Source organism: Phacochoerus africanus, chromosome 7 (genome assembly GCF_016906955.1).
Source record: "Phacochoerus africanus isolate WHEZ1 chromosome 7, ROS_Pafr_v1, whole genome shotgun sequence".
NCBI classification, from domain to species: Eukaryota; Metazoa; Chordata; class Mammalia; order Artiodactyla; family Suidae; genus Phacochoerus; species Phacochoerus africanus.
Window position 1 is genome coordinate 11,574,127 of NC_062550.1, and position 23,147 is coordinate 11,597,273.

The 23,147-nt window shown below is 46.3% G+C and overlaps 1 protein-coding gene across 18 annotated transcripts in view; it reads left to right on the forward strand.

Annotated features, from left to right (window-relative positions):
* Window positions 1-397: 397 nt before the first annotated feature.
* RBFOX2 (RNA binding fox-1 homolog 2) overlaps window positions 398-23,147 on the forward strand; it is a 270,031-nt gene continuing 247,281 nt past the window's right edge. For 8 of the 18 annotated variants that reach the window (XM_047786408.1, XM_047786412.1, XM_047786405.1 and 5 more), the window contains exon 1: window positions 400-665. In XM_047786408.1, coding sequence (XP_047642364.1) covers window positions 483-665 — 183 coding nt within the window. In that variant the 5' untranslated portion in view covers window positions 400-482. Of the gene's footprint in view, window positions 666-23,147 lie in introns of all 18 variants that reach the window. The other 10 variants (XM_047786403.1, XM_047786407.1, XM_047786418.1 and 7 more) reach the window with 3 other exon arrangements.

Genomic DNA, 23,147 nt, shown 5'->3' on the forward strand with positions numbered 1-23,147 from the left:
CGGTGGCTGCCACAGTGGCGGGTCGGAGGATCCCGGCCAGTCAGCTCATTCCGGCCTCGAGCCCCTCCTCCCCCCCAAATAAACACCCCTCCCCACGCCTCGGGAGCCCGGACCGCCCCCTTCCTCCCTCGGCCCGGCGTGTGGCGAGGGACAGTGTGAGGGAGCGAGCGCGGGCCAGCGGGCCAGCTCCGTGAGTGCACGAGGCGGGGAGCGCGGCGGGCCGGGCCGGGCCGGGGGTCGCGAGAGCGCGAGCGAGTGCCCGTCGCGACCCACCAGCGGCCCCGAGCGGGGGAGCCGGCGAGCGACCAGCGGCGCCCGCCCGCCGCCGAGGGGGCGCCGGGCCCGCGCGCGCGCACGCACGCACGCACGCGGGGGCGGGGGCAGGCGCGCGCCCGCCTGTCGCGACAGTCGGGGCCGAGGCCCAGGGGGAGGTGGCCTGTCGTGGGTCGCCCGGCTCCCGGAGGCGAGGGGGGCGCGGGCGGATGGCGGAAGGCGCCCAGCCGCAGCAGTCGCCTCAGCTCGGGCCCGGCGCCGCTGCCCGGGGGATGAAGCGGGAGTCGGAGCTGGAGCTGCCGGTGCCCGGAGGGGGAGGAGACGGAGCCGAGCCCGGCCTGAGCAAGCGGCCGCGCACCGAGGAGGCGGCGGCCGACGGCGGCGGGATGCAGGTGACCGCGCGGGGCGGGAGTCCCGTTACCGCGGGGGGGCGGCGCGGGGGTCACGGGGGCGGCGCGGGGCTCCCGGGCTTAGAGAAGGGAGAGCTGCCCAGGGTCCCGGCTTGGGGTGGGAGGGGGCCGGTCGAGGCCTGGTTGGAAGGGGGGGCGAGCCCTGTCTTGGAGGCGAAGGGTGCAGGAGGAGGCCGGTGTCCCCCGGAGGGTCCCGACCCCTGAGGGGACAAGGGGACACGTCGCGTGAATAGGTGTGTGTGGGGGGAATCGAACATACTTGAGACGGATTCCATTTCTTCAAACCTTTCCTTAGTTCCTTGGGGTGGAGGGGAAGCCGAGTGATCCTGGTCCCCAGACAGCCGCTGGACCGAGTCGACGTGGGGGTTGGGGGCAGGCAGGGGTGGGAAACCTCCCCGAAAGAGGGTGTACCTTTTGGGCACACAACTGGGATGGAGAAGGGGAGCGGTGTTGAAAGGAGAGGAGTGAAAAGCGAGAAAACTCCTCGAGAGCCCAAAGGGGATGTGGCTTAGATTGTGGGTTAAATCAGTTACACAGGGAGTGTGAGAAGTACAGGGAGTTGGGTAGTGTTGTGGGGACACCGTGGTGCTCGGGCTCATGAACTTTGTGGAGTGTGCTAGTGAGTCTGGAGAGAGACCACATGGGAGGTGTCACTTCTCTACTTTGCCACTTGCATCTTACATAGCTGGGGCGCCAACTAGCTTTTACATGTCCTGGGGTAGACAAGAAAATTTATAGGGCTGCTAGAAGGCTAGATTCTGAGTTGTGGACTCAAGGGGAAGCTGGTTGGTTTGGGTAGGGAATGGGAGCTGTAGTAATGATATCAGTTGACTTTGTAGTTGGAGAAGAACATGAAACCTTCCTAGGTCTCAGGATTTGGTCTCTGTTCAGAAAATACTTGCTATGAAGTGGTGGGGCTCATCTACCAGCAGTTGTTTAGATATCTGCCTCATTCCCTTAGAATCATAGAATGTTAGAGATAGAAGGGACCAGACATCATCTTTTCCTGAGGTTCTTATCCAGGATCGATCTGGAAGATTCTCATGCAGAATAGTTTACAGTTACAGACACTCTTTGGTGGGAGAAAGTCAATAGTTTTCGTCCTCTCTTCTTTCCTTTCTTCCTTCCTTCTTTCTTTCCTCCCTTCCTTTGGGGATTCAAGTCCCAAAATATTTTAACCACCTCATTTTATAGATGGGGCATCAAAAGTCCAGAGAAGACTAGTGACTTGCTTAGGGCCACCTGGTTAGCTAGTAGTGAAACTAGAACTAGCAGCCTCGTCTTCTAATTCCTATTCCTGTGCTCTCTCCATTACACCACTCTTGGAAATCTCTGCAGTGCTAAAAGACTTCCTGTGCTCTGCTCTCTGCTTTTCAAGGCTCTGCCTGACTTCCTGTGTTAGAGACGGAGCTGTATTTAAGCCTGGCCTGTTTGCTCTGTGCTTCTTGGTCTCCCTTGCAGAGGCCACTCTGTTGCTTGTGTTGGCTTGGGTAAAGTGACCCTCTTGGTGTTTATTTTTGAATTCTTTTGTTTTGTTTGCCTGCTTTTGTTCTCCATTCAAACTCTGTCAGGCAGAGAAATTGTGAGAAGTAAAAGTTTAGGGCCATGGAAAAAAATAGAGAGGAATATGGGGAGACTTGAGGTGAGGTGGGTTCACAGTGGGTGATGAGGGAAGGCTGGGTATGGTGCTGGCGAGCATGTTCTGCTTGGTGTGCATATCTCCCCGCACGTCTCTATTCATTTATTGCTTCTGTCAGTCGTGGTTAATAGTGAGATTCCCACTCCCCCACCCGTTTCCCTCCTGGGGCCCCATTATTTCCTGGTTGCCTTCAAATTGGCCAAGGATAGTAGGATTTGGAAGCGGAGCAGTGTATAGGGACTTTGGAGGATGCAGAGGAAGGAGTGGATTAGGTCCTTTGGGTACAGACGGGCAGCTTAGAACGCTCCCTCAGAGAATCCTGTTTTCACTCTTTGTGTTTGTGGATTTTTATTTTTCACTTTCTGCATTCTCATTGTTGTAGTTCCAGTACACCATGTCACACAGGTATTCAGATCATCGTTTAGCTCCCTGGCTTCAGCTACATCTATGGTTCCGGGTAAATCTCTTCTTTGGGGGCCTCTGTTTCCGTATTGTAAAATACAGTGTTTGTGCAGGAGGACTTCTAAGTCACTGCTAAAAAATATGTCAGGTTCTCTGACCTTGAGGTGTTTGATGTTTACAATCTAAGTGGGGAGCCAAAATGGGTGAAAAGTTAAAAAAAGAAAAGTACATGCATGGGTGTGTGTTTTGTTTTTTGTAAGTTTCAGAGGAATGGAAATGGAGATATCACAGGGTAGATGCATGTCACAAGGCATTGCAATATTTAGAGCCAAAGTACGCAGAGGATTTGTGCTGCCAGGGTCAGAAGAAGAGATGGTCATTCTTGCCAAAATGGTTAAGGAAAGCTTTTTTTTTTTGTCTTTTTGCCATTTCTTGGGCCGCTCCCGTGGCATATGGAGGTTCCCAGGCTAGGCGTCCGTCCGGCCTACGCCAGAGCCTCAGCAACGCAGGATCCGAGCCGCGTGTCTGCAGCCTACACCACAGCTCACGGCAACGCCAGATCCCTAACCCACTGAGCAAGGTCAGGGATCAAACCCACAACCTCATGGTTCCTAGTCGGATTCGTTAACCACTGAGCCACGACGGGAACTCCAGGGAAAGCTTTATGGAGAGGTTGAAATTTGAGTTATAATCAGGAGTAAAGGAAAAATAAGGTTCCTGAAAATATAGAATTTAAGCCTAGGGCACATATTTCTCTAGGACATTCCTTTATCATCCTGATAATAATGATAGAATATTTAATACTCATTTAACTGATGTTCATTGAGCAGCTACTATGTGTCAGGCCTTCTTTAAGAGCCAAGAAATATAGTAGGAAACAGAACAGACTCCACTCTCACAGAACTAATATTCTAAGCAAAAGAAAAAGATGGTATAAAGAAATCAGCTGTTATTAGGTGGTGGTGAGAGCTAAGAGGAATAAAGCAGAGAAGGAGGTAGAGGGGTGAGGAAGGTGGTTAGGGAAGACCTCTCTGACAGACAGGTGACCTTTGAATGACCTGAAGGAATGAGCCATTCAGCTCTTTGAGGGAAGGGGATTCAGGTAGAGGAACTGTGGATGCAAAGGCACCGAGGGAAAGATGCACTTGATGTGTTTGAGAACGAGAGACCTGTGTAGCTGGAGGAGGATGAGCAGGGACGAGGCAGCTTTAAGCCATGGTATCATGGGTATAGATGTGTCTGTAGGCCCATGTAAATCTAGATTTAGAAAATCTAGAGTAGCCTGCTTTTTGATATATGTGTTTGTTTTAAAGCACATGTTATTTTCTTGTATCTTAACCCAAATGGAGTTTTTCTGAGGTCATAGCTGCTTCTCGGAAGCCTTCCTTGACAGGTTAGTTCACACCAGTCAGGTCTCTTGCTTCCTGTTGTATCGATGCTTAATTATGCATCATCTTCTGTCATCTCATTGTTTTATTCTTGTTTCCCTAGTGATACTGTAAGCTTCTGGAAGATAGGAACTATGTTTATTTAGAATTTACCTTTTATAATATCTCACAATTTGGGGTACATCGTAAGTGCTCAATGACTGTTAAGTTGAAATTGAAATTTACCTTTTATAAATAATTGAGGGATGGAAAAAAACATGAAATTTAGGGGTGAGAGTACATTCATGAAATTCCCCAATCTTTTGAATGTCAAAGGATTAGCCCTTTTTTATAGAAGCCATTTACAGGGGTTAATTTCCCAGGACTATCTACTGAATGGAGCTATAGCTCTAAACTGCAGACTCCGGAGCTGAACCCTGTTGTGTTACAGCCATAAGCTTTTGCAGTAAATCATTACTTCCCCAAGTGGAGCATAGGGGACACGAGAGAGGGTCCTATAATCCTTAGGCTAAGAAGGAATCCTCAGGGAGCGAGGAGGGCTCACTCCTTTCAAGGCCAGTATCCAGAAGCTCCATGTGGATGGCAGAGGGGTTAACAGCCCTGGAAACAGTTTAGAAGTGGAGAACCTTGAACTGTGGCGTAGGAGGGAAGAGACAAATTCAACCTGAAAATCGAACCATGGCTTGAGAAATGTAATTCGTTTTTTTTTTTTTTTTTTTTTTGTTGTTGTTGTTGTTGTTGTTGCTATTTCTTGGGCCGCTCCCGCGGCATATGGAGGTTCCCAGGCTGGGGGTCTAATCGGAGCTGTAGCCACCGACCTACGCCAGAGCCACAGCAACGCGGGATCCGAGCCGCGTCTGCAACCTACACCACAGCTCACGGCAACGCCGGATCCTTAACCCACTGAGCAAGGGCAGGGACCAAACCCGCAACCTCATGGTTCCTAGTCGGATTCGTTAACCACTGCGCCATGACGGGAACTCCCGTAATTCGTTGTTAAAGAGGATACTTGAAAATACCTTATTCTAACCCGGTAGAAAGTGAAATGAGTCACATATAGATAGATAGATAGATATTAGAGGTTCATTTTACTTTAAGGAAGTCTGATATATGTGAAAAACATGAGCTTTATAAAACATGCTGGGGAATGAATTCTTTTTGTCAGCTCTTCTAGTGACTATAAGCGGTTTGATGAGCAAACATTCAATTTTTGTGCAACTTTCTAGGAACTTAGCTGCTTTATAAGGCAGGATGCACCTTAATTATTACTTAAAGCTTTCGGCAAAATTCTTTATGGTGTGAAATGTTGGTAGGTGACCAACTCACTGCTTCTGAGCAGAGAGTCATAAATCCACTATAGCTAAGTGAGTTCAGAAGTTGTTCAGGCTAGTGGTCCATTTTAGTAGTAGGAAGACTTTCTTCCTGGTCTCAGGGAAAGGCTTCCAGAGAGCCTGTAATTCCTATGTAGCTATATTTCTTTCTTTCTTTTTTTTTTAATTGGTAACACTCCGTTACTAACACCCCCACCCACCCACCCCCGCCCCAGGGCCTGCAAAGGTGGAAGAAATCATGCAGAGACCTCCAGTTCTCCTGCTTGTTCTTCCCTTTGCTTTAATGTCCTGTGTCTCCACCAGGACACTCACACTGTTCCGTGTGCCATCCATCCAGGCACCCCTCTTGCCTGAACGCAGGAAGAAAGAGGGAGGCTTCGTGCGTGGTGGTCTTCTGAAAGTAGGAGGGTCGGAAGGTGCCATCCTTCCTCCCGCAGGAGGCGGCACTCGGCCTCCTGCCACTGCTTCCTCTTGTCTGTGCTGGGTGAGACAAGACTTAGCCTCCTTCCATGTTGTTCCTGTATTTCTGAAGGAGTTTATCCCCCCATGTCTTTGTTTCTGGGTTTCTGTCCTTCCAGGTGGCTGTCTCTTTGGACTCTGATTTGGGTGTTTGGTGCTGAAACTGAACACGGTGCTGCCCTTGGAGTAGAATTATAAAAATGATGTGCTCTCCTTCCAAGTAACTTTGTGAACAATATCTCAGTACAATTATTATTTTTTTATTTTTTATTTTTTTGTCTTTTTAGGGCTGCACCTCGAAATATGGAGGTTCCCAGGCTAGGAGTCTAACCAGAGCTGTTGATGCTGGCCTGAGCCACAGCCACAGCAACATGGGATCCGAGCCACGTGTTGTGACCTACACCCTAGCTCATGGCAACGCCGGATCCTCAACCCCCTGAGCGAGGCCATGGATCGAATCTGCAACCTCATGGTTCCTAGTCGGATTTGTTTCTGCTGTGCCACAACAGGAACTCCTCAATGAAAGTATTTAATTTCTCATTTCTACACATATGAGTCTGCTTAGGCATCCTAACAAAATACCATAGATGGGGTGGATTAAACAACAGAAATTTGTTTCTCACAGTTTGGGAGGCTGGAAGTCCAAGGTCAAGATGCTGGCGTATTTGGTGTCTGGTAAGGGCTCTTTCCCTGGCCTGTAGACACTGCCTTCTTGCTGTGTGCCTTCCTGGCCTTTCCTCCACGTGTGCTAGTTGAGAGAGGGGTGGGGTGGGGGTGGGGGAATCTCTTCCTTTTCTTTCTTCCTTTCTCTCTCTTTCTTTTTTTTTTGCCATTTCTTGGGCCGCTCCCATGGCATATGGAGGTTCCCAGGCTAGGGGTCGAATTGGAGCTGTAGCCGCTGGCCTACACCAGAGCCACAGCAACTCGGGATCCGAGCCGCATCTGCAACCTACACCACAGCTCACGGCAATGCCGGATCGTTAACCCACTGAGCAAGGCCAGGGACTGAACCCGCAACCTCATGGTTCCTAGTCGGATTCATTAAGCACTGAGCCACGACGGGAACTCCTCTTTCTTTCTTTTTTAGAGCCATACCTGCAGCACATGGAAGTTCCCAGGCTAGGGGTCGAATCAGAGCTACATTAGCCGGCCTATGCCACGGCCACAGAAATGTGGGATCTGAGCTGTGTCTGTGACCTCACTGCAGTGCCGGATCTCTGACCCACTGAGCGAGGCCAGGGATGGAACCCGTATCCTCATGGGTACTAGTTGGATTTGTTTCTGCTGAGCCGACAGGAACTCCCCTCTTCCTTGTCTTATGAGGGTCCTAAACTCATCTTAGTGGGGGTTGGGGCGGGGTCCCCCACACCCATGACCTAATCACCTCCTCAAGGCTCCACCTCCACATCCCATCACATTAGGGACTAGGGCTTTAGCATATTAGTTTTGGGGAAAACACAGATATTCAGCCCATAATACTACCAGTGCAGCACAGTCATGTAAAAATGACTAGTTTTTGTCCTTTCCTCACAAGGAAGCTTGTGTGTGTAAACCTGGGAGTGTCTTTAAGAAGGAGAAAGGTCTGAATTCAGAGTAGAATCATTCTTCAGGGTGACTCAAGAGATTAGCCTGAGTCGAATTTGTCTTCTAACTTCCCATTTTCTAGCCACCTTGTCATTTTTTTCTCTATCACACTGACATGTGAACACGACAGAAGCTAACTAGAGATTTAACTTTCATTTTGATAGAAAGCAGACTGGCGCAGACAGGCCTCAAGATTACAGGGCTGAGAAAGAAATTCGCTGGACGACTTGGGGTAAACAAGAATGTTGCGGGCGAATCTCTGGTTTGCCATCTCTCAGGCCGTCAGTGAGACGTTGGACTTCAATACACTTGCGGAAGCAGTAAAGATGGTCATTTTAGAGAGGGGACGTGTTTGAACTGTTTTCGGGTTTGCGTCTGTAAAGCGTGAAAGCGTCCTGTGCTGGGGCGAACGTGCCCTCCCTTCCAAGACGGCAGGGAAGAGCCCTCGCGATGATGGGAAGGAAGCGGCAGTAATTGGAGCGCGAGCAGACAGATGGAGGAGGCATGGCCAGTGCATGTGGTGTTTAGGTGGCCCCGAGGAGTATTGAGTTTCCTATTCTTCTCCCCTCCAGCCCAACGCAAGCAGGCAGCTTACATGGCTAAGGTTTCATTATCTAATCCATCAAGATCAGCTTGAATAAACCCATTGGCTGGCGCTGATCTAGTTAGGAGGGTAGTGCAAAGCTGCTTGAGCCAGGATTGGGGCAAATCGGATCAGAACTGCCATGTGAATCCTGGACATATTTCTGTAATTTGGGTGGTAAAGTAGTTTGGGAAATCACTTAAGAGAGAGCAGGGGAGTGAGCAGTCAGCCACGAGTGTCTGCAAGTGTCGTCTGAGGGACCTGTATGGAGAATTTGCTACAGCTCTCAGGACTATAGCCAGGGTTCTTTGATGATTTGAGTCTGAACATTTTTTGGTTCAGGAGTGACCTTTTTGGAGCATTTGGAGATTCTAGTTGTGGTCCCTCAATTGTGACTTCTCTCTCTGAGTGACGCTTTAACCTGGGACTGTGTAATGTGCGTTCCCTCTCAATTTTTAAAGGGGAAATGGTATTATTTATTGTCATTATTACTAACCTTAATATATTGTTATGTTTGTTATCCATACATACTTGAAGTATGATGTAGTGAAAGAAATGCTATTTAGAATTTCTCATATTGGGGTTTGAATCATGGCTCCTCTGCTTATCAACCGCATGACCCTTGATAGGATGCAGAGCTGGGAGAATTACATACCTGGGAACTGGGAGAATTAGTGCATACTCTAATGAGCTGCTATAATGAGAAACTGAGATTATTGGAAGTTCCCATCATGGAACCCAGCAGTAAATGTTTATTTCTTGCCTCCCTTATAAGCTACTATCGAGTACTCAGTGAGTTCCTGCTTCCTGCTTGATCAGCATGGAGTGGTTAATGCACTTCTGGCTGATGAAGTGCCGGAGTTAGGAAGTACCTGAGATGAGCAGTGTGTTAAATCGGGAGATCTAATTTGTTTGACAGCCGTGTGAAGGAGGTGAATGGACCTGGCCGTGGTGGTCTCTCTCGATTCTTTGGCAAGGACTGAAAGGACTCCTGAACTATCGTGGACATTCCAGGGAATCTGTGGGCTCTCTCTTGGGAGTGTGGGTGACAGATGCACTGTCTGGGATGGGATGCAGGAACAGTAAAAATGTCCTTTTGTGTTCTAGATTTTTATAAGATTTGTTGATTGAATGTATTAGATCAAATAGGCGGCACTTTTTGTTCTCATTTTAGTTTGTGGAAGTTGATTGAACTGGGATGCCTTTGTCTCTGGTGGTCTCTTTCCAGTCTCTTCAAAGCTACCTTCCTGTCTGCTAACAGAGTCATCCATCTTAAAGAGCTCGAAATCATTTGATAGCTCGTCTTTGGCTTGTGGATGAAGTCTGTCCTCTCGTTTTCTTATCACATCCTTCTGGCCTGACTTGCGCCTACCTCTCTAGCCTCTTCCCACACTCTGCTTCCAAGTCCATGGTAAGGGCAGTGTGGTTTCCAAGGACACTGAGCTGCCTGGCTTCATTTATACCTCTGTGCTCTTGTTTCTGTTCCTTCCACCTGAAATCCCTGCTCACATTTCTCTTACTTGTGAAGCTTAGTCTTCAGGGATAGTTGAGATACTCATTCCTCCTGGATGCCTTTTGTCTCTGCTCCCATCCCTCCCACATTTCTGTTGCTTTCCAACATCACATCCAAAGCTCTGCTTCAGAACTTTCTAGATTAGCATTTGTTCAACTGGGAGTTCCTGTTGTGGCTTAGCGGAACCGAATCTGCCTAGAATCCTCGAGGATGTGGGTTTGATCTCTGGCCTCGCTCAGTGGATTAAGGATCCAGTGTTGCCATGAGTTGTGGCGTAGGTCGCAGACGTGGCTCGGATCCAGCGTTGCTGTGGCTGTGGTATAGGCCGGCAGCTGCAGCTGTGATTTTACCTATAACCTGGGAACCTCCCTATGTCATGGGTAGGGCTTAAAACAAACAAACAGACAAACAAAAAAAGCCGCATTTGTTCAACTGTCTGTCCCGCCGCCCCCACCAGACTGAGATCAGGAGAGGCTTTGGGATCCATAGGACCTTAGCACTGTGCCCGGCCAAGCAGTCGAGAAACTGTCCTGTGACTGAATTGAACTTTGTCTTCCCGCCCCTCGCCCCTCGGTGGGGGCTGCAGATGGCTCTAATTGTTTTTCCAGATTTTCCCTGGTGGGGGTGGGGGTGGGGGTGGGGGTGGGTGGGTGGGGAGGTGTCTAGCCTTGGTCTGCTTTCTAGCTCCTGTGAATCCTGGGTGTTGTGGGATTTGTGAATGGTACCTGATCTTTCCATTGATATCAGGGTTAAAGGTGAGAGAAGGGTCTTTGAAAATAGAAGCTGGGATGGGATTTAACTGCCCAACATGCCAGGTGGGCATGGCAACCTGATGTCTCGTTTCCTGTGCTCAGATATGAATTGAAAGCAAGAGTGAATGTGTAAAAAGCGCCTTTATGACGAGGTGGCCGAGGAAACTGGAGGAACCACATGAGTAAGGGGCAATTAGACCCAACCTGTTCCAGTTCACCTGAGCAGTCTGTTGATCTACCCTTTACAGTCTGCCAGGAGATTCTGGAGGGTGGCAGTTCAGATATATTACCTCCACTGGGGACTAAGCCTGTTTGATCAACAGTGGACCTTAACCTTTCGCTTCTCCACCAATGAATTTCCTAAGCTATTATATAGCTTGTTTTTATGGATGCAGGAAAAATACCCAACTGAGACCCCTCACAGAATACATGCTATTTTCCAGATTCTTCTTCGGATGTGTTTGAAAATGAGGAAGCTTGACACGGTTCTTTTACATTTCAGCTTTGGAGACCAATTCAAAGCTGCGTTTGACAGGAATCTTCTCTCCCTGGCCCTCGTTATCCTCACCTCCTCTTTCTGCTTGTGGTTTGCGCTCCTGTATAATCCTCGCCTGTTCTCCAGCCTCAGGACGACCCTTGCCGGTTTAGTTGGGGTCTCTTTAAAGGCGAATGGGCATACTTTCTAATGCCTCTGGCTTTTTGGATTCTGAGTGAATAAAGCAGGTTCTAAAAAGGGAATGAGAGAGCGAGAGCTACCAGTTATATCACTTCCTCCTGACGTGTTCTGCACATACGTGGCATCTAGAAATTTCAGCCGAGGATTGAAGCACAGCACACATGGTAAATACCACTTAAGAAGTAGATGACAGTTTTCAATTGCCAAATGATAATGGTTGAGTAACTGCTTAAAAACCTATTTTCCCCGGGGGTGGAAGCCGAGCCTTTGAAGTTTAGACTTTCACATGGGTGTGTTTTACCACAATACTTGGTTTTTTTAGGGACCCGAGTCCCCAGATAATATCCTGGTGTGTGAGATTTTTCCCACATAGAGGTTGGTTCCTTGGTTTCTCCTTTGCCAAGGAAAAGAGATTTTGCACGGGGTATTGGATATTTTATTCCAGGCATGTGGTTTTTGAGGAGGCATACTGTTTATTTTTCTTTTTGGCTGCGTCGATTTTGTTGGGTTCTAATTGTAAATACCACAAGCAAAGCATGACTTATTGGGAGGGACGGGCAGGGGTAGCTGTGGAACTTTCTGAGCCCTGGCTGGGGGCCGGGGGCAGGAGCCACACTGGAGGACTGGAGGAACTGCAGACATGGCCTGTGGGGCACTGTGGGCTTTGCCCTTGGGGTCCAGCGACTGCTTGAGTTGGAACCCTTGGAACAGAGGCTCATGGGAAGTTCTTCCAGCTGCTTTATTTTGAGCAGCTTTTCCCTTTGCAAATTGGCAGCTGTTTGGAGGAGGGGCGTTCATTACTGTCAGCCAGGGCGATTTCCAGAGCAGACCTGTATGGGTTTCATTTTGGGATTTATTTCAGGGGTATGTGGCTTGTCATGAGTCAAGAGGTCTTTGGTTGCATTTTCCTGGAAGTTGGTGGGCTTCTGTGAGCCTGCTCTATTTATCTTGGACTGTTAGGCAAGTAGGAAAAGCAGCTGCATAGTTAGCCCTTGTTGCATGGAGCTTAGTTTCATAGGTCATCTTCTCTTGGGAATTTTTATACAGTCACATTTACAGCCTTAAGTTTTCTTTTCCCTTTTTTTTTTCTTCTCTTTTTCCTTTCTGCAGTTTAGTGCTCCATAAAATTTCTGAAAAAGGTGGGTAATAATTTGGGGTAGAAAGCAGGAATTGTTTAGCTCTCTCCCCACTTTCTTGTTAAATCCTTCCCCACCCCCAACCTTTGCAAAAGAATCTGCAAAGGAGGTTGAATATGTGGCTTTGACAGCTTTCACGTGCTCTTTCTTGGTTTCTAAGGGATGGCGTAGTAGGGTGGTGTGATTTCAAAGCAAGAACTGGCAAAATTGGAAGATGTTTTGTGGTGGCTCCCCAGCACCCCCAAAGCTGAGCTCATTGGTTTGCACCTCATACAAACTTCCAGGAACACTGTCACTGTCAGTGGCTGGCACGATGGGCTCGAGGACTTTGTTGAAACTTCAGGAAGTCTCCACAATGGCTGCCTCTCACTGTGGGAGCTTTGGCAAGGCGTACAGGGAGTCGGTAGTGCTTGTTCTGAAAGCAAGACTCTGGTCTTAGGCTGCACATCTCTGTGAGAGGCACAGGCAGCCTTGCTTCAGAAGGGAGGGAGGTGCTCCACAGCTGTCCCTTCCTGCATCCATGACATACTTGTCTGTGTCACCTCTCCTCACGTTCAGATTTGTTGTTTTGTATGTTGTATTCACACCTGAAGTCTGACTCATGATGACTTTGGCTAATGTTGATATCGTCCTGGACTTTGAAGTGATGCTGGTCATATTTAAAAGGTCTGTGTTGGGGCTTAGAAGTTGATATTTCCGCTGGTGGCCGCCTCCCCCTCCCCGGCTGCAGCTCATTATGCATTAGACACATCTTTTGTCCCTGTGCTTTGTGTTACAGGTCTTTAGCGGCTTGTCATGATACTAAATAGATCTTTTTGCTGCAGCGTTTTGGCTCTGAGCTGCCTGTGTTTTACAGTGTTGGAGATTAGTCGGTTAACTTGGGCATGTGGTGTCCACACAGCAGACGCCTTTCAGAGAGGTGCTTATCATGGACCATTAATGGTTTTTGTTGGATGTATGTCACTGCTGTGATTAACGGACGCCCATGTATCTGTGCAGATGGGCAGTTTTCCTTTATGCTTCCTTGGCATTTCTCCGTCCAGGAGTAGTTTGGAGTAAGTGTTCTCCAATAGGCTTTGCTTTGTAATCGTGAGAAGCCTATTTCTAGAAACTTTTATATTTGATTTTCTTGAGGTTGGGGTAAGGATCATTTACCTTTACTGACTTTTTGCTTCACTATAAATTGCTTTCTGCGGTGCTGGTTCTGGCAAATAGTAAACATTTCTTTGGTTTAGCAGTATCCCAGAGTTTGAAGAAACTTAAAAAAATTGATTGGTCCAGGAGTTCCTGTCAGTGGTTAGAGAACCTGACAAGCAACCATGAGGTTATGGGTTCGATCCCTGGCCTTGCTCAGTGGGTTAAGGATCTGGCATTGCCGTGAGCTGTGGTGTAGGTCAAAGACGCGGCTCGGATCCTGTGTTGCTGTGGCTGTGGCATAGGCTGGTGGCTGCAGCTCCAATTGGACCTGGGAACCTACATATGCTGTGGTGTGGACCTAAAAAGCAAAAAAAAAAAAAAAATTGATTGGTCCAGCAAAACCAGAAAATTGTCTAACTCCTATTACCCCAAGCTGTTTTCCATTGATTGCTCTTAGAGAAGTGATGATAGGTGCCATTCTACCACAGACACACACAAAGTCAAATACTTTGGAATAGAGTTAAACAGAATTTGAACTATTTTACTTTTAATAAGTAGATGTTGTGACTCTAAATTTATAAAGACATGTTTAGTGAAGCGTCTTCCTCTCACCCTGGTTCCCCATCTGCCCTGTTAGTTTCCTGTGTTATTCCTCCTCCTTCTTTGTACCCAGACACTAGTGTACTCCATGCTTTCTTTTGCACCTTGCTTTTTTCATTTAGTCTGTCAGAGGTTATTTTAATGTGACAGAGTCTATTAACATTAATGGTTTCTGTTTTTTTGGGGTGTGTGTGTCGTGCTTAGAAAAGTTTGTCCCACCCAGTGGGTTGAGGATCCAGCGTTGCCGTGAGCTGTGGTATAGGTTGCAGACGCGGCTCAGATCCTGAGTTGCTGTGGCTGTGGTGTAGGCCAGCGGCTACAGCTCCGATTCGACCCCTAGCCTGGGAACCTCCATATGCCGTGGGTGCAGCCCTAGAAAAGGCAAAAAGACAACAAAACAAAACAAAACAAAAAAGTTACGTAACTTTTCCAAGCCTGAGCTTTTTCCCTTAGAAAATGTTAACAGGATTGGTATAAGAATTAAGAGAGATAACATATATGATCTGTTTAGTTCAGACCTGGCACACACACGTAGGTGTTCAGTATACAATAGCTATTTTTATTTTTATTTTATTTTATTTTTTTACTTTTTAGGGCTGCACCCGCAGCATATGGAGGCTCCCAGGCTAGGGTTCAAATCAGAGCTGCAGCTGCCGGCCTGCACCACAGCCACAGCAACGTAGAATCCAAGCCGCACGCTGCAGCACAGCTCACGGCAGTGCCGGCTCCTCAACCCACTGGGTGAGGCCAGGGATTGAAGCCACATCCTCATGGATGCTAGTGGAGTTTGTGACCACTTCGCCACAACAGGGTAGCTGTTTTTATTAAAATTACCAAGCCCTGTTCTCTTGTACCACAGTGCTTTTTGATATCCTTAAAGACAGGGACAGTCTCTTAATCTTTGTATCCTTGGCTCCTCCATCAGTGCCAGTGATATATTATAATAATATTCAGTAAGTGTTGAAAAAATACACCAACCTTTATACATTTATTTTTTAAAATCTCTTTAATAATTTTTGATGCTTTCTTTGTAATCACTATGTCTGGATTTAAAGCAAGGTGTAATCACCATGTCTGTATTTAAATAAAGCACAGTGACTTAAATTGCACATAATACTCAATAATTAAATGTATATTATGTTTTATAGTTTATAAAATGCCGTGACACAAGTCCTCACGTATTCCCTACAACCAGCCCAAGAGACGGGTGATTCTCCTTCCCGTTTTTCAGATCGTGGAAACATACGTCTGTCTCTAAGCCTCATGACGAGGAAGGGGTAAAAACTGATGCTTGTACCACATCTTAGGGCTTTTTATCCAGTGACTTTTTCTTTGGGCCTCATGCCCCTCAGATCAAAGGGTGTGATTGATAAGGAGTGGAATGAATTTGTACGTCGTTGTCTTTGCCTACCGCCTGTTTATTTAAAAGTATTTTTTTGGTTATAATTGATTTGCAGTGTTCTGCCAATTTCTGCTGTACAGGAAAGTGACCCAGATATACATATATATACATTCTTCTACTCACGTTATCCTCCATCATGTTCCATCACAAGTGACTAGTGCTGTACAGCAGGATCCCATGGCTTACCCACTCCAAATGCATAGTTTGCATCTACTAATCCCAACACGTATGTTATATTGAAAACATTTTAGCCATTACCTGACAGTGGATTTATATAGAACTTGAAGTCATCGCTGAACCCCACTTTCTTTCTTCTGTAGTTTGCATCTAGCCAGCGTTTTGAATTGGGATTTTGCTAAAATTTATTGTTCACTTGTATGGGCCAAGTTTTTTATTAAGAGACTTTATGTCTTTATCTCACTTTCCTATAGTTCATATTCAGGGCAAGTTCAGTGAAATAATTTGTGGCTGTAGATATGATAGTTTGTTGTTTTGTTTGTTTTTTGCTTTTAAGTTATCAGCCTCTCATTTTATTATTGATCAAATAATGGATCAACAGTAGATCAGTGGCTTGGTAATGGGGGGTGGTATGGAATCATGAGAGCTAATGGCATCTAGAAGTTATCTGGACCAGCTCTCTGCTTCAGTCAGGTAGCGTTGATGATGTGCCCAGTTTTATGGACGGGTTATTTCAGGCTCAGAGAGTATGAAAGAGCAAGCAATAAGCTCAAACTTTGGGCTTTAGGACTAAGTAGAATCTTTCATTTCTTAATCTTTTCTACTTTTTGAGTGTGAGTTCTCTGGGAGTTTCTTATATGGAGTTTTTTGTTTTTCACCTTTCGTGTTTTGCATATATTTATTTATTTTTATAACTGCACCCACGGCATATGAAAGTTCCCAGGCCAGGGATTGAATCTGAGTCCCAGCTGCAGCAATGCTGTATCCTTAACCTACTTGCCACAGGAAGAACTCCCTTAATTTTTTTTTTTTGCTTTTTAGGGCCACATTTGCGGCATGTGAAAGTTCCCAGGCTGAGGGTTGAATTGGGACTGCAGCTGCTGGCCTACTCCACAGCCATGGCAGTGCCATATCTGAGCTGCATCTGTGACCTACACTACAGCTCACGGCAACGCTGGATCCTTAATCTACTGAGCGAGGCCAGGGATTGAACCTGCATCCTCATGGATGCTATTTGGATTCGTTACTGCTGAGCCATGATGGGAACTCTGAGAACTCCCTTATTATTATGTGCCTTTTCCCAGCTATGTTGTTTCTCTCCTTGGAAATAACCAGTATGATTAGTTATCTGGGTACAAGTCCAGAGATAGTACCTATATAATATTTCCTCTATCCTCTTTTAAAATCTCAAATGGTAATATTAATATTCATATACATATCTCTATAGTATTTGGATATCATTTTATGTCAGCTTGTGTAGGTTTTTTTATTTCCTATTTATTAGATCTCTAGACTTAGCATTATTCCTTTCTGGTCTACCGAGATAACTACGTCTAAATGTCTCTGGTGAGGATGACTGATTGGTACAGGGTCTCATCAAGTAGGAGTCTCTGTTTTTATGAAATCACAGGGTTGGAGACCTAGTCCGCCTCTCTCTTCCGTGTGAGTACCCATAAGTCCCTGGCCAATGATACCTTTTAAAGATGTCTGCATCCTCAGCTTTTTACCTGCTCTAGTCCGCTGCTCCTGGTCCTGTCTTGTGGTAGTAGGGCCCATCTCGGGTCAGGTGTCCCATTTGTGACCCAGTTAGTGATGATGCTTGGGATCTGCCTTGTGGCATTGTGCGTAGACTCTAACTGCAGGGTGGTTTCTGTTCTGTATGCGGACTGCAGACATATACGAGATGCTTCGCATCTTCTATGCCAGACATATACAAGATGCCCAGGTTTATCCTTATGGATGTCATTGAATGCTGTCGGGAGGCTGTTCAGTGAACCGGGTTTGGTATTGAATTGTGAGAAAGAAAGGTTTAGTTCCTGATAGGAGTTTGCATCTCAGCAGCCGTAATTGCCATTAGTTGCACCTCACTCCTGTGTTTGTGGAAAGCCCAAGACTGAGTGAATGCTCTTCATCCCTGGAATATGACCACTCCGTGAGTTAAGACTTGATGGAAAGTGAACAGATATGGGTCAGTAAACAGGGAGTGTTTTTCTCTTGTTTACTGGACAGTAGTGGATTCTGATTCAGACATAGACTTGAGGGATTCAAGCTTAGGCTTTGATTCTAGTTTGGTTAACCTTAACAAACTCATGCATTTAAAGATGTGAACTAAAACTGTGCTTTTCAGAGTTGGATTCTTTGTCTCCACGAAAATATTATAGAGGAGGTAGCATTCCAGCTGTTTGGAGAATGAGGCCAGTGGGGATGTGTCTTACTGGTATTCTGGATGATGCTGACCTCCATTGTCTGGTGACAATGCAATCACCAAGCAGTCTTTCTGGTCCCAAGGCTTTGCAGTGAGTGAATTAGGCCCGCTGGTCTCTGTGGCCCCAGGCAGTGCATGGAAGCAGGCAGGGCACCAGATGCTGTGTGGATTCCCCTATTGCTTCTTCCTTCACACCCGGTGTAAGGTTTCCAGGCATTTGTGCAACCTGAGAGCAGAAGGCGCCTGCTTTGCAGTTGAGAGATGGGTGGACAGGTGGCTCAAGTTACTCTCTGTTCCTGATAAGAGCCACCGATCCAGGCTGGTGGCCGCTGAGGGGGTGGGAGCTGTACTGCCAGTGCCCTGCCCAGCAGGAATGGTGGTGTGGGTCTCTGATGTTTCAGGACTCTGAGAATGTACCCAGTGGCAGTTTGAGAGGTCTGGCCAACATCTCCAGGGACCTAGCACAATTTAAGGTCACATTTTGCCTTAGAGGAGATGGGTCTTCAGATACAGTGGCACACAGCAGAAGATACATCAACACTGAAAATAAGGGGAGTTCCTGTTGTGGCTCAGCGGAAACAAATCTGACTAGTATCCATGAAGACGCAGGTCCCTGGCCTCGCTCAGTGGGTTAAGGATCCGGTGTTGCTGTGAGCTGTGGTGTTGGGTCACAGATGAGGCTCGGGTCTGGCATTGCTGTGGCTCTGGCATAGGCAGGCAGCTATAGCTCTGATTCGACCCCTAGCCTGGGAACCTCTATATGCTGTGGGTGCAGCCCTAAAAAGACAAAAAAAATTAGAAGAAAAAAGAAAAAATAGGAAGTGGGAACCTGAGGGATAGAAATGATATTTTATTGTTCCACCTCTTAAAACTCAGTTGAATTTATTGAGTCGGGTAGTGCTGGGCAGTGATGACTGAGGCTTGAATGGGCAGTGGAAAAGTGGATGCATCCACAGATAATTTTAATACAATGTGGTAACTGCTCTGATAGAGGTTTACAGTGAGCATATGTCAAAGCCTGGTGCTCTGGTAACATATACTCTGTATGTAACTCTGTCAGAGCAGCCAGCATATTGTATTGAAATATTGGGGTAAGAGGAGCCATTCTGATATCAGAGCACCTACATTCAAGTTCTGTCTCTGCGCTTACTTGGCTGTGTGTCCTTGGGGCAAGTCACTTACCTCTTCCATGCTTCTGTTTTTCATCTGTAAAATGGGGATAATACTAGTTTCTCCCAAGGTGGTTGTGAGTATTAAATGAGTTTATGGAGTAAATATAATGCTTGGAAGAGCAGCTGATCCATGGTAAGTGCTGTCTTGTTATGGTGGTGGTTACAGCACCAGGCAGGGGCACAGAGACCCTGACAGACACATGAGCAGCGGTGGCGCAGAGGTCAGTATTCTTGTCCTCACCAACAGATCTTTAGCATTGGCTATTCCAGGTACTACACGGAAGCAGATGAACAAAATGTTAACCAACTGTGTGACTGTATAACTCAGGATGAGAGTCAGTTATTTGGAAAGTTGGGTAAAAAGAAGATTAATGTGGGAGGCTACAGTATCCACCCCATGGCCGTTTTAGAGAAGGGATCTTGTTCCTTTGGTTGCCCCTCAGCTTTCTTGACGTTTTGAGTATAGGCCGTGTACCTTACTTTAAGGTAGGGCAATACTTGACTGTTTAGACAGGTAGGCACCTTTCCCACTTTTTAAAAAATTCTAGGAGGAATCATTTTCGATCAGAATCCATCCATCAATTCATCCATCCTTTTTTTACTTCCCTCTCTGCCACCTTCTCTAAAAGGGAAAAATTGCTAATGTTTAAAATTGCTTTCCTTGTTCTTTATATTTAAAGTAAACCTCTCATGCTGTGTAAAAGCCCTTACCCTTTTGCTCATTCATTCATTCATGTAACAACATTTGAATGCTTATGACGTGCAGGACCCCGGGATCATGAAGTTAAAGGAGGTTCTTATGGAACCTGTGAGGCTTATTGGGGGAAGTTTCTGGAACAGCTATGCATTAGAAGAAAAATTTGATAACACAGTGTATTATTGATAAGGGTATAGGTAGAAAACTAGTTACTCATATTGCTGGTGGAGTGAAAAGTCAACCACCATGAAGAGCTATTTAGCAATGTCTGTTAAAAAGTAAAATGTAAATATTCTTTGACCCAGCAGTTGCGCCTTTGGGTTTTGTTTTTTGTTTTTTTGTTTTTTTTTGTTTTTTTTTGCTTTTTAGGGCCGCACCTGCAGCACTTGGGGAAGTTCCCAGGCTAGGGATTGAATCAGAACTCTAGCTGCTGGCCTCCGCACAGCAGCCACAGCCATGCTACAGCTCACGGCAGTGCTGTTATAGTTTTCGTGTCCCTCAAGGAGATTAAACCCCAGATCCTCTGGCCTTGTCTCTCTGTAATGCCCCTTCCCCACCTTGACCAGCCTGGGCTGCTCACTCCCTGCTAAAGAAGGAATGTCACCCATTCCTTACCTGGCCACCATTTAACCTGTTCCCCATGCAAATAAGGCATCCTGCCCAAGACCAATTAAAAGATCAAATTGGGTCTCCACTCAGGTCACACTGTGGGGTATAAAGACCATTGCAGAGTGAGTCAGGCCCCATTTTTAACCTGCATGTGCTCAGTCCTCTCTCCCTCTCTGAAAATGTACCTTTACTTTAATAAATTTGCAAAACGTCCGCCTTTCCAGTGCTTTGTTATGGTGAGACAGGAACTGAGGAAATTGTGACAGTTATCAACGCCGGATCCCTGACCCACTGAGCAAGGCCAGGGATCGAACTTGCATCCTCATGGATACTAGTCGGATTCGTTTCCACTGTGCCACAATGGAAACTCCCTGCCTTTGGGAATTTATCATACAGTTAGTCTTGCATCTGTGTGTAAGAATATACATTGCATTGTCCCTTGAAATAGCAAAAGGTTGGAAAAAAAATCAAAAAGCTCTTTGACAGGATATCTGTGAACTAAAAATAAGGTACATTCGTAAAATGGAATATCATGCAGCTATTAAAAAGAATCAGCTCCATATGAATGCACTTAGAAGACATTAAAATGCATCAAGTGTAAAAAGTCAGGGTGCTTGAAAGTGTATAGTTAATGTTTGTATAATGAAAAAAGTACATAGCCATGCCCATATAGACTCTCTGCCAGGAAATGCAAGATTCTGATAACATTGGTTGCTCTCTTGGGAAGGAGTATTGAGTGATGGAGGAATGGGATCTGTGTGAAGATTTAATTTTTTTTTTTTTTTAAAAGGTCTGCACCCATGGCACACACGGAAGTTCCTAGGCCAGGGGTCGAATTGGAGCTGCAGCTGCCGGGCTACACCACAGCCACAGCAAAGTAAGATCCGAGCCACGTCTTTGACTCACACCATAGCTCACAGCAATGCTGGATCCTTAACCCACTGAGTGAGGCCAGGGATTGAACCTGCATCCTCATGGGTACTAGTCAGGTTCATTACTGCTGAGCCGTGATGCACGCTCCAGGATTTCATCATATACCTTTTGTGCCTTTTGAATTTTGCATTACACGCATGTATGGTTTTAAAAATAAAATTACATAGGAATAAGTACAGGAGCTATTTTACTTATGATCCTTGAACTTGCAAATTTTCATAGAAAAATGAGTAAAGTTATGTGTTAGAGCAAGCGTGCCAATTCTGCTTACCATAAGCAAAGAAAAAGTAGTACTGGTGGGGGCACATGGTCATTTAAATTTTGTCTGTCACCTTATTTATTGTTATATAGGAGGTTTCCAGTGCTTATATTATTAACTGTGTATTATTATACCCATTATGAACTGTCTTATTCAGAAAGGATAAAACCTCTGATTATATTGAAAATGCTGATGTGACGAGACGGATGAGATGGAGAGATGAGTACAAGTGGGGGTGACGTCAGGAGAGGATAAGTGTTGAGTATGCGGACGGGATGATTCCTTCAACAGCAGATGATACAAAGGGTCAGGCACAGATCATAAAGTGAGCTGAGAAGACACAAAACAAGTCAGAACCACGATCATAAATAAGCCTCTGTAGTTTTCGTAGGCAGTGTTCCCTCACTAGACGTGCAACCAAGGGTTCCTTGGATATTGTCAGGTTGGAATTTTATGAACTAATGAACTTAAGAGCAGCCTTTCATTCCAGACCTGACCTGATGGTACATAAAGGAGCTTCTGTACCCGGATAGATGGGAGGACGGGGTTTCTCAGGCAGCAGAATAGAGGGGTTCTTATCCAGCCGGTTGGGACGGGATGGGCCCAGGGCACGTGTTCTGCAGGAACCATGGGTGAGCGTGCAGGGAGTGAGCAGGGCTTAGGCGGGCAGAGGAGAGGGAGGCGCAGGCCACTCCTGGCAGAGAAGCAGAAGAACAAGGATAAGGTACGAGAGGAGTTGCCTTGGGTCAGGAGGTCGGAGTGGAGGGCGTGAGGGCTCAGCTTTCCCTGGAGTGTCTCTGGTGGTCAGTCAGCCCTCAGACACCCGTCCCTTGCAGTCAGGGAAGTCGTGTACGGTTGTTCACGAAGCGGACTGGACGACGGCGATCGGATTTTCCTCCCACTCGAGGAGCATAGCTTCACAGTGGTAGGGGAGTAGAGACACTGTCTTTGTTCCCCAAAAGAAAAAAAAAAGAAGAAAAAAGAGTAAGAGAAAACAAAGAAAGCCTGCATTTGATTATGTGGTGTATATGTAGATGTGCCTTCCAGCAGAATTACTCTTTTTTTCCTTCAGCTGTCTTCATCTTAGAAGCTCTCCCTCTCTTTGGAATCACAATTTGAGTGCAGCATGGAAACAACTTGAACCTTATGTTCAATTTCATTATATTTGAATTTATGTGAAGCACTTTCTACCACACAGGCGTGCATTTTGCTCTTCTTAGCATGGAATGCTGTAACAAAATGTTTTGTCCATCAGAGGCTTTCTAAACATTTTATGAGCGTTTAAGTGCTTAATCTCCACAGTGTGCAGGGTAGGTGGCAGGTAGTCGAGCGATATTTTTATCACATATCTTGTATATTATCATATTTTGGTTGTTCATGCCTCCTAAGGAGAAAGTTTCCCCGTTGAAGCTGAAATGTCCTAGGCTTTGAATCCACTCAAAGACAAATTACTCTGGCAAGCTTGAACCAGACCTGGTCAGATGCTTCTGAGTTATGAGAGAGGGATGGAAATAAACTTTTTCAGCTAAAAATAATTTTGCTCACAAGTTACCAAAAATGGCTGACTAGAAATGCTTTTAAGATACTTGTCTAAGCCATGATAAGCTGAAAGTCAAGAAAAAAGTTTAGAACACGTTTTGAGAAATGATTGCCAAAGCTTTTGCCAAGCTTCTTATTCTGTAACTGCCCCAGAGACAAAAGCGGGTGCAGTGTCCTGCTTAGATTCAGCGGGGACCCAGGCAGTCTTTAAGTGGAACATACATGCTGCCTGTTTCTTCTGACAGTAAACTTGTACTTGTGGGAGGCCTC